At 38.3% G+C, this 10,553-nt stretch overlaps 5 protein-coding genes across 6 annotated transcripts; 2 read left to right on the top strand and 3 right to left on the bottom strand.

Annotated features, from left to right (window-relative positions):
- Window positions 1-182: 182 nt before the first annotated feature.
- LOC111832093 (gelsolin-related protein of 125 kDa) lies at window positions 183-1,025 on the bottom strand. The gene is made up of 2 exons (XM_023788435.1): window positions 878-1,025; window positions 183-787 (listed from the first exon to the last, which is right to left on the bottom strand). The coding sequence occupies exons 1-2, from the start codon at window positions 1,023-1,025 to the stop codon at window positions 201-203; spliced, it is 735 nt and encodes a 244-aa protein (XP_023644203.1). The 3' UTR covers window positions 183-200.
- A 374-nt stretch (window positions 1,026-1,399) lies between these two features.
- LOC17896621 (thioredoxin Y1, chloroplastic) lies at window positions 1,400-2,712 on the top strand. Its single transcript, XM_006300497.2, has 4 exons — window positions 1,400-1,670; window positions 1,938-2,026; window positions 2,212-2,389; window positions 2,493-2,712. Exons 1-4 carry the CDS (start codon window positions 1,485-1,487, stop codon window positions 2,556-2,558), a joined length of 519 nt encoding a protein of 172 aa, XP_006300559.1. The 5' UTR covers window positions 1,400-1,484; the 3' UTR covers window positions 2,559-2,712.
- A 78-nt stretch (window positions 2,713-2,790) lies between these two features.
- On the bottom strand, window positions 2,791-3,246 carry LOC17894987 (egg cell-secreted protein 1.1). Its single transcript, XM_006301197.1, has one exon. It carries the CDS (start codon window positions 3,244-3,246, stop codon window positions 2,791-2,793), a length of 456 nt encoding a protein of 151 aa, XP_006301259.1.
- A 528-nt stretch (window positions 3,247-3,774) lies between these two features.
- LOC17894291 lies at window positions 3,775-7,540 on the bottom strand. Its single transcript, XM_023788559.1, is given in 8 exon segments — window positions 3,775-4,115; window positions 4,222-4,281; window positions 4,387-4,548; window positions 4,714-4,785; window positions 4,875-5,789; window positions 5,878-6,570; window positions 6,665-7,223; window positions 7,355-7,540. Coding segments are annotated over 8 exon segments (2,823 nt in total). The 5' UTR covers window positions 7,469-7,540; the 3' UTR covers window positions 3,775-3,867.
- Window positions 7,541-7,876: 336 nt separating this feature from the next.
- LOC17894402 (5-formyltetrahydrofolate cyclo-ligase-like protein COG0212) lies at window positions 7,877-10,091 on the top strand. 2 transcript variants are annotated; one of them, XM_023787560.1, is made up of 6 exons: window positions 7,877-8,395; window positions 8,745-8,835; window positions 9,124-9,239; window positions 9,329-9,404; window positions 9,501-9,626; window positions 9,737-10,091. In XM_023787560.1, exons 1-6 carry the CDS (start codon window positions 8,015-8,017, stop codon window positions 9,886-9,888), a joined length of 942 nt encoding a protein of 313 aa, XP_023643328.1. In that variant the 5' UTR covers window positions 7,877-8,014; the 3' UTR covers window positions 9,889-10,091. The 2 variants fall into 2 exon arrangements, with proteins under 2 accessions (XP_023643328.1, XP_006302476.1); XM_006302414.2 differs by having other exon boundaries at window positions 9,013-9,239.
- Window positions 10,092-10,553: the final 462 nt, after the last annotated feature.

The following is a 10,553-nucleotide window of genomic DNA, read 5'->3' as shown; positions in this document are numbered from 1 at the left end:
GTGATTACACTTTAAAAACATTTTTAGATAGCAATTTTTAAGGACCAGTAGTGAAACAACATACATAACTCACATTACATATATTAATCCAGCTTTTTTTTTACAAAAATCAGATAACAAGAAAAACAAAACAAAAAAAGGGTTTCATCCTTCAAAAACAACAAGAGAACCCTATCCTTAAAACCTAAGAAGGAGTGATCTCAATTTTTTCTGGATTGGATCAATTGAATAATGAAAACAATAATAGACATAAGCAGAGTGGATCCTGCAAAACATGGTAGACGGAACTTTTTTCTTCTCTTCTTTCTTGGTTTCTCTTCTACTTCTTCTTTCTTTTCTTCATGATCCCTTGTTTCTTCCTCCATTACCTCTTCTTCAATCTTGTCTTCTTCCACTTCTCTTTGTGGCTCTTCTACTTCTTCTACCTCAGGTTTTGGCTCTTCTTTGATTTCTTCTTCTGGTTCTGTTTTCTCTTCTACTATTGCCTTTGTTTTTTCTTCTTCTTCCTCCTCCTCCTCTTCCTCTATCTTCAAACCGGTAATCCCCTTAATTTTCTTAGGCATTGTAACAGTTAAAGTCCCATCTTCTTCATTAAGTTTCGCTTTGATCTTGTCAAGATTAACGATATCCGGAATCCGAAACACTTTCTTGAATTCCTTTATTTCAGTTTCCTTTTTCCATTCAACCCACTTTACCAAAACCATCTCTTGCACCTGTTTTCTTCCGCTAATCTTAATCCGATTCCCTTCTTTGTTAATCTCGATATCGATACCATCCTTCTTAAATCCTGCATTTGGTTCTCAATCTCAATATCTTATTTAGATAATTAAGTTAGAACAAAGAAGAAGAGTGGAAACATGTTTATATATTAAAAAACCTTTGAGATGAAGAGTGAGGATGAACACAGCATTGGTTTCTCGAGAAAGCGAGATATGCCCAAAAGAATCTCTGGCAACCCGAAAATCTGTAGAGGAAGAGACATCGTCTTTTGTTCGAGTTATCTTCAGACCTAATTCAAGCTCCATCTTCTTCTTCTTTTTTTTTTTTGTGTTTCCTCTTCTTGAGCTACAACATTGAACTGTTTTGTTTTTATTAGAACTAGGTTTTTTTGGTTGTAAAATTAGATTTCACATGGTGAGGCCTACAAGAATATATTCGTTACTTGCTTCTTCAGGAAACTCAAAAAAGTTTTGTCTTTTCTAACTGTCCTAGTTGCGTTGGCGGGAACAAACAAGTAGTGAAGTTACAATGAAAAAGAGAGGGTTTGTTTGGCTACAGTGATATGCGTGTTTGTGGTTTATTACAAAACGATACGGTGCACTCGACCGTAGTGGATCGCCACGGTCTTTCTTGTACTTTCTGTCTTTTTCATTCAGAGTTCACTTCTCTGTCTCTCTCTGGTCAAATTAAGTTTTCGCAAGTGTCATCATCAACCTACCAACGCCGCTGAATCAAAGAGTTCGTCTTTTTCTGAATTTATTTTCATGGCGGCGATTTCTCTCTCGTCGTCCACGATTCCCTCGCTGAAATCGAAAGAATCGTCTAGTGTTTCTGCTTTCACTTCTCGTTCTATCTCTGCAGTTAAAGTTCAGTTTCCCGTTCGTCGGGTTCGAACAGGAGACTTGAAGTTTCCATTTTTAACTTCAACGACGCGGTGCACTCCTAGACCTGTAATTCCCCTTCTCTGCTTAAACTTGTATTCCATTAAAAATCTAGCTTCTGTGTGCTGATCTATGTGAAAAAGTATACTTTATTTGCACTCTATGATCTATTCAAATTCTCAAGCTTGAAACTTTCCCGTGAGAATAGAGCTGCTGATGAGTCTCTTCCTAAGCTGATTTTTCTCTAGGGTTTGGAATTGGTTTAAAGTGAGTGTCTTTATCTACTTCTCGATTTAGCTTGAGCGAGTTAACAAACCACTGTTGTTGTTATTTCAGATTGAAGCCAAGAAGCAGACATATGATTCATTTGAGGATCTACTTGTGAATTCTGATAAGCCAGTTCTAGTTGACTATTATGCAACCTGGTGAGTTGTTTTGGTGTCAGAAGGTGTTAGCGAGCTACATTTTTTCCTTATAAACACTTTTGTACCATGAATGAGTATACTTTGTCTACTTTTTTTTATAATGTGGTTTGCTTATTCAGTGTATTTGTTTGACATATGGATTTTGAAAAGCTAGTAAATCAGAATGTTAATGTTCCGTTTGGTAGGTGTGGCCCGTGCCAGTTCATGGTTCCAATACTCAATGAAGTGAGTACAACCCTGAAAGACAAGATCCAGGTGGTGAAGATCGATACGGAGAAGTACCCGAGTATTGCCAATAAATACAAGATTGAGGCACTTCCTACATTTATCTTATTCAAAGATGGAGAACCTTGTGATCGCTTTGTATGATGACTTCTATTGTCTTTCTATATCTGTGCACTACTCTGGTGTTTTTACTCTTTAATGTTCTTTTCTCACAAACGTTTTCTTCCTCATGACTTACTAGGAGGGTGCTTTGACGGCCAAACAGCTCATCAAACGAATTGAGGATTCTCTGGAAGTGCAGCCTTAGTTATGGATCATGAACTCTTTTAGTTGTCTTTCCACTCTTTTAGATGTTTTCAGTTGATTAAGAAAGATATTTATGAATACCAGATTTGTAAAACCTTCTTCTCAGTAATGATCTTTTATTCCCAAAGTAATAACAGAGAAGCTGTTTTTCAACATTCCTCTCCTATTACATGAAGACTAAATTTCTCTTAGCATAAGAAAACAAAGCAGGCGTGTAATCTGAATAATATGATTCAAGGGTTGGAAAAGGATCTAACAACCCTAGGCTTGTAATTCACGGACAGAGGCAGTGGTGAGGAGGCAAGAGCAGGGTCCTCACCATTGTTGTCAGAGTCATGGCCATCACAGTAACCTTGAAGCATGTCACCTTCTTGAGCAGTAAACCCAAGAACACCAATCATAGTAGGCCAACACTTGCGTCCAACGGTTTTTATAGCACTGCAACACCCAGGGCCAATGTAAGTCTCACCATTGAGGAAGAACAGGATCAGCTCTCCAGAGCAGTGTTGGAGCTGCATCAGTGAGTCCCAGCAGTAACCTGTATCTTCATCAAGCCTGAGCCTGTACGCAAGGCTTGTGGGAGGAGAAGACGAGCTCATAGATGGTTTCATGAGAGGTCGAGCTGTCACCATGGAAGAAGCCACCATGAGCATGAGCGTGGTAACCATGAAACTGCATTTGGTAGCCATATCTCACAAGAATGATGAGGTCGAAAGAAGAGAAAGATTAAGAGTGGGTCTGATCAATTTTTTTATGTTTGTGATGAGAATTGAGAGATAACCATAGAGAACTTATATAGTCAGTTTGGACTTGACTGTTACAAGTAAATGGTAGAGTGAAAGGGCCAAAGTAACTACAAGGGAAGCTCATTAGATTGTGAGATAATTACTGCTTAGTGGCGTAGTGGGTAAGTATTACTGTATTAAACCTGCGTTGTTAGTGGGATTACAGAACATTTACTACTACGTATGGGTCTGTTCAGGGGCTAATGGGCCAGATTAGGATCACTCAACCTGCAACTCGTTTGGTTAAATTCAATGGAAACAAATTATATTCACCATCAACATCATTGGAAGAAATAGGTAAGGATGCATCTTGCAACATCTTGCAACAGACGAAAGCATAAAGGAAACTTTTGTGAAAACACAGACACAAGCATTAATGCAAATTTGAAAAGTTACTTCTTTATTTAGTAGTGCTGATTCAAGATAGGTAGTTCACAGTACATAAATAGAAATAGAAAAAGAAATTATTATAGCAAAGAGGAGAAAGTTTAGACAAGGCCCAAAACTGCATGAGATATGCAGATTCTAGTTCTTCGTCAAGTCTTGGAGCGGGTGTCTCTTTGATGTTCTTGGAGCTGTTACGTTAAGATTACGCACAATCCTTGAGTTTGGTGCATTCTCTTTCATGTCATGTATTTTAGGCTTCACTTGCGTTCTGTAAGTCAAGCTTGATTCTCTTCTTACTTGCATCTTGGATAACGCACCCGATTCATCAATGTTCAAATACTCCTTTCTGGTCTCAGGCCTAGCTTCTCTCCTGATCATTTCCTTATCTGCAGCAATTTAAAAAAGGAAATTCTTTTAGGGGTTAGTCATTTTTTTTTAGCTGTTTTGCCATCATTGCTGGACATAAGAGACATAATTTGTAAGAAATCTAACCTTTTTCCTTCATATTATTCTGAACAGTAGATTCATTAGGGATCAGAGAGATGGTTTTCTCTGTGAGAATAGATATAGTAGAAGCAGTTATTAGTCCAGACTCCAGAGTATCCCAATATAGCAAACAACACCTAGACATTGCTTTGATGTAGAAACAGAGCTTACCAAAGGCATCAGCAATTGGACTAGCTGCTTAATCTTCATTCTCTGTTCCAGCTAAGATGCATATCTTTTCAGAGACATAAGAGACACATGAGGTGTTCAACCGAAAATTTCCTTCGAAGCCTTTTTGAATCTTCTTTGTTTGCTCATCTGTTTCATCATTGTCTACAAATGATTGGAAAAAATATAACTACCTTGTGTACTTATGTATGCTGGAAAGAATATAACTACCTTGTGTACTTATGTATGCAATTTTTGTTTACAAATGATTTGAAAGAATATAAGAATGTATGTGATACTGAAAAGTACAATTGTTAAAGTGAAAATTACCTGTTGTTATTGCCAATCCCTCCAATGAAACATGTGCCTGATTCTGAATGTCTGTGGAAAGACCAGGTTCTTCTACGTTTCAGGGATGAAGAACGAGATATGAAAATTTAAACTCAACGTATAGAATGACTAATAACTTTAGACAAAAGAAAGTTGCTCACCAGACACCATGGAACAGTGACCAGCAGCTTCAAGGTAGCTAGGAACTTCTTCGGAGTTACCTTTGGCTGGTAAGGTAACGTAGGATCTAATGGAAACATTTCTTTCGGCTCCCATGATTGTCTCTGCCTCCTCAGTGTCAAAATCAAAAATATTTATCAAGTCAACATGTGGACAATGCTCTCTGCTTTTCTTTGATGTCCCTAGTGTAGTATCTAGACCGACAACACCCTCTGCCTGACAATCATTTAGCATTAACTCTGAATCTGCAGTCTCTTTCCCGGCATTAAAGTCATGGCTGTAAGAAATTTTGGATGTTATACAACCGCTTGAGCTAGCAATGGTTTTTTCTCTGAGATCTGGAGCTGCAACAAGACTTTCCTCAATCACACTGCCGTTAACCTCCTTTTGTTCTTGCTTTCCAGCACTGTATCGTTCAAAGTTTACTAAAAATTGTTTTCTCTCTAGAGAAGTGAAAAAAAACTCTTCGCAAGTGCTAGCAGAATAATCTCCTATGTTTTTTCTTCCATCTAGTTTGGAGTCTCCAATCAGCATGTGCCTCTCTGGGTTAGAGGACGTGTCAGATTCCTCAAAACGCTTTGAAACTTTTTTTTCCTCAAGAGAGTGAGAAGTATAATCAGTTGCCGAGCATCTTCTTAGCTCTAACGCATTAAGTTTGTAACATCTTTCATAAGAACTTCTTTGCTCCGATTTCCGCAGAACCTCACCCTTGACTTCATCGAGGATATCCAGATTTACACAATCACCAAAACTGGTACAACCAACCTTACTAATCTCAGTGTTGTATCCAGAGAAGCTATCATGAAGATTTTCTGCTTGTGTTGTCTTCTTTAAGGAACATGTCAGTGTCAGACCATCTTTGCTTGATCGGCATTCAGATGAATTTTCCATGATTGCTGAAATTAAATGTCAGAGAGCAACATGGATTAGTAAAGAATCAACAAGAGAAATTTAAAGTAACTGAAAATGGCTAAGAGTTGATACCCTTGGTTTCAATATTTTCCGCGGTGAGAACTGTCGAAACCATATCCTTGTCATTGATATTGCTAGAAGGCGGCACCCCTAACTGTACTAAAGCAGGAGGCGTAGTCTTTTCCACAGATAGATAACAATCAATCGTGCCGTTATCAGGGCGTATTTTCGCTACTGAGCGCTCAACAAGAAACTCAGACAATGAAGATGCTTCCCCTTTACCCATAGTCACATCCATCAGACATGTTTTTTGCTCATGTTCTCTTTTCAGAAGTTGAGAATCCAAATCTTGAGTGTTTGAAATATCACCTAAAACTGCCCGTGCAGAATCCAAAGCATTCTTAGAACTCAAATCAGATTCTGATGTAGAAGGTGAGTCCTCCTTGGCCATTCCTTGTGGCATATCTTCTACAAATTCTTGATTCACTGTCTTGGATGAGCTAATAGCTTTCACATGAGTGTCCCCTGCTTCTTCTGGATCCCACTGAGCATACTCATCCAAAAACATTTCTGGTGATTGTTCCTCACAATGACCAGCACCCTGACAACCGACCTTAGCAATCTCCATTTCTTCTTCTGCACTGTTGGTTTCAAAAAAGTTTCCATGTAAATTTGTTGCTTGTACATCCTTCTCTGAGGAACTTTTCTCATCATCTTTGCTTGGGTTAGTCTCTTTCCAATGTTCAGCTGAATTTTCCAGGATAGCTGTGATTAAGCATCAGAAAGAAACAAAAAATATAAAACAAATAGTTAAGACATACATCTAAAAATAATTCAGTATCAAAAGAATCAAACGTACCTTTTATTGGAGCCTCAAATGAATCATCCTTCCTAGTAGATATAACACTGACCTGAATTTCATCATTTACATTTGACTTCTTCACATTATCAACATAGGCTCCATCTGCTTGACCTAGAGTATTATCTAACATAGTGTGCGTCAAACTTCTTAGAAGGTTTTGATCCTGGCGACCATCTCCAAAAGTTCTCCTTGGTTGTTTACCACACTTGTGCACTTGGCCATCAACTAGGAGGAGTTCACTGAGACTCTTTTCACGCTGCTTAGACAGATTTTGAGCATTTTTTACTAACTTGACCCCATCCTGATCACATCCTTGTGAGATATCCTCATTCTCAAACTGTTCCAAACCCATCAGTTCTGTTCCTTTACAGTCTTCTTGAGTATCACCAGGCCTTGGGACCTTGGGAGCTTTTGAAACGTCATTTTCATTAGATCCAGCTACTGTTATCCCCGTAGCCAAAATCCTTGTTGACCGCTTTAGCTCAACACCACTTTCTTGAAGATCTTGAACATTAATCCCTCTGCTATGCGTTCCAACGTTCTTCCGCTGGCATCCCTTCAAACAACGAGTAAAGTAAAAAAGCTTCATTCTCAGAACTGAATCTTACTTTCTGAACAACTATATCATTCTAAAGATAAAACGTTGCAAAATGTATAGGAATTTGAAGAGGAAGATCATGCTATTACCTCGAAAGCAGAAGCGAGTCTATTAGCCATCTCAACATTCTTCAAGTTAGCTGGTATCCCATGCTTCTTGCATAAACTTTGTAATTGCTTCCTCTTCATTCCATGAAAATCCATTTCTATAGATCAAAACAATTCGAGATTGTTCTCTCACCATGAATTAGACTAACACACCACAAAAGTGTCAGATTTATACAGTCAGAATCGGTGAGAAAGAGTTTTGGGTTTAGAAGAAGTTTGGGAATTGGAATCGTCTCTGAAACTAATGATTTGGTGTTTAAATTTGAATTTTGGCTAACCCGCTCTCGTAACTTGTAAGTAGAACTGTCAAGAATTTAAAGATGCTAAAACCACGCGTGTATTTATGACGTGGATGAATATGTGTGGTTAACGAACAAAGCTCGCGGAAGCGTCTAGACTCTAGAGGAAGAACCGCTTCTTGGGCCGACATAGTAGGCCCATTAAATGAAAATCAATAAAAAAAAAAGGTACTTTTGAAACTGAAACCCTCCAGGAGAAGAGGGAGTGAAGTGTGTTTTCAGCGGGAACACAACGAATGATCTAAGCCGTTGATTTCTTATCTGAGATTACACAGAACAGTGAACAAAGCTGAGATTTTTCGAAAACCCAAAACTTGAATTGAGTCTGTTCGTGGACCTAACAATGATAAGATCATCACCAGGATTTGCTATAAACCCTTGTCTCTTCCTCAATTCCCAGAAATCGGTTTTTCTCCCCGTCCAAATCGGATCACGGCGGAGGAATTTCTCCAGAATCGGATCGGAGAGCGGCGACGGCGTCGCTTTCGATGCTGTGGCTTATGAATCTGAGCGGTTGAGCCTCGACGCGGCGGCGATGGAGAATATGGCGGAGACCGCGAAGAAGGAACTGGAATCGGATCCAGAGAGTGACCCGAAAGCGTGGAAATGGGTGATCCGAAAGAAAATGTGGGATCTCATGGAAGCTCGGAACTACGCTATGAGACCTAGACCTGTTCATCATCGAATCCCTAATTTCGTCGGTGCACCGGCTGCTGCAGCAAAAGTTTGAGAATTTTTAACTTCCTTCTTCACTTTCTAGTTTGGTTTCGCCTAATTGATGTTCTTGTACTTTTGGAAGATTGATCATGCGGTAACACTACATATGTAGATATCAATTCCAGTGAATTTAAGGAAATAAACAAGACGGCTCAACTGTTAAAATTTTGCAAAAGCTAGATTTGATGGAATATGAAAGTGAATTTGCTGAGAAAACAAGACAACCCAAATGATTGTTGTAAGATTCTAGGAGCTGGATCTGATGGAAAATGAAATTTATTGCACAAGCTAAGGCGTTTTCTTGCTTAAAACTTGTGTCTTTTAGTGAATGTGCCTAATTTAAGTTCTTCGTGCAGTTAGCCGAGCTTGACGCTTTTTGTAAGGCTATGGTCGTGAAGGTTAATCCCGATTCGCCTCAAAAGCAAATCAGGTTTCTTACACTTTCTGGTTAGTTTAATACATCTATGTTTGAAAAATTCTTCACACTAGTTTTGACCTCATGTTCAGTCATGTATTTATCTTTGGAAATATTCTCATACTACAAGTGTATTTCCTTCTGGTGATGTAAGAAGTATAGTCTTGAGTTGAAATCCGATTTTTAGACATTGTGTTCTGTAACTATAGGTGACAAGAAGCTGTTGACTCCTCAACCTAGGCTACGAACTGGATTCTTCTCTGTACTGGAATCTGATTTGTTAAAACCAGAAATGATCAGTGAGGCTTGCACCTCTGTAGGAGTAGCTAAATATGGGAGAGCGATTGGTCTTGATGAGAAAATCAAAGTTGATCTTATTGTCATTGGCTCCGTTGCGGTTAACCCACAAACAGGCGCTCGATTAGGGAAGGGAGAGGTAATTGCTACAAATTCAATTTTCCATTAGAGTAATAGAAAATTCAATTGAAGCAACCATATGATATGAGTTCCTCAATATGTGTTCAGGGTTTTGCTGAACTTGAATATGGTATGTTGCGTTACATGGGAGCCATTGATGATTCCACACCAGTTGTTACAACCGGTATAGATACAATTAAGTACCAACATTGGAAAACATTCTATTGCTTTCTTTTTTGTTTAATCTTCATGGTTCATGAAGTGTTTACTTCCTTTACAGTACATGATTGTCAGCTCGTGGATGATATACCACTCGAGAAACTGGCGATTCACGATGTTCCTGTGGATATCATATGCACTCCTACTCGAGTCATTTTCACAAATACACCAATACCAAAACCACAAGGTCCTGTATTAACTCAAGATTTCATAAAACTTTTGTCGCTGGATTGTTTTCTGAAAGATATGCTTTAAAGTGATTCTCCATTTGTTCATGAGAGCTGTTCTCTGTTACAGGAATCTATTGGGACAAACTGTCACCGGAGAAGCTACAACAGATTCGAATACTAAGAGAGCTAAAGAAGCGACTGGAAAAGAAGACTGGCCGTAAACTTCCGACAGGACCATCAGAGAAATTACCTCCTACAGCTGAGCGAAAACGTCGGTAATTAACGGCTTCTTGTTTTGGCCGATTGGTTTTTGTTCGACCAAAACCCTCTGGTTTTTTACCGGTTTGCTTTCGGTCACTGTTTTATACGAGGAAACAAAAAAAACGAAATGATATTTGTATATTACAGTATGTATTTGGGTAGTGGAAACTGGAAACGTAGTAAAAATAAAGTTTTACGCAATACAATTCATTGTGCTACAATGGTCTGGAATGTGTTTGGATATTGCTACAATGGTTTGAAATGTGTTTGCGTAAACTTTATTTTTACCAATTGGATCCATTATCCAAACACATTTCAAACCATTGTGGCAATATAATCATACATATATTATTGTTTCATATATACACACTTTTATCATACATAATTTATAAAAGATGTATAATTACCCAAAAAAAAAGAGGTCCGATCTAAACATATCTTTAACCGTATCATGTATTTTGGTCAAGAAAAACATGCAATTTTGTTTTTTTTATGTATATGTATATTTAACAACTTTGGAAAACTTTTCTACTGTTTCTAGTTTATTTTGAAGCCTTTACGAAGCTTTCTTTTGCAGTGCATGACTGTCAGCACGTGGACGAGGACCACGAGGTACATATAACCCTCAAGAAAACAGGCGGTTTTTACAACGTTCTTTTAAGATATCATATGCACTCCTCTTC

This window comes from Capsella rubella, unplaced genomic scaffold (genome assembly GCF_000375325.1).
Source record: "Capsella rubella cultivar Monte Gargano unplaced genomic scaffold, Caprub1_0 scaffold_2, whole genome shotgun sequence".
In the NCBI taxonomy this organism is placed as follows: Eukaryota; Viridiplantae; Streptophyta; class Magnoliopsida; order Brassicales; family Brassicaceae; genus Capsella; species Capsella rubella.
The sequence above is the reverse complement of the archived record's forward strand: the minus strand, read 5'-3'. Positions and strand labels throughout refer to the sequence as shown.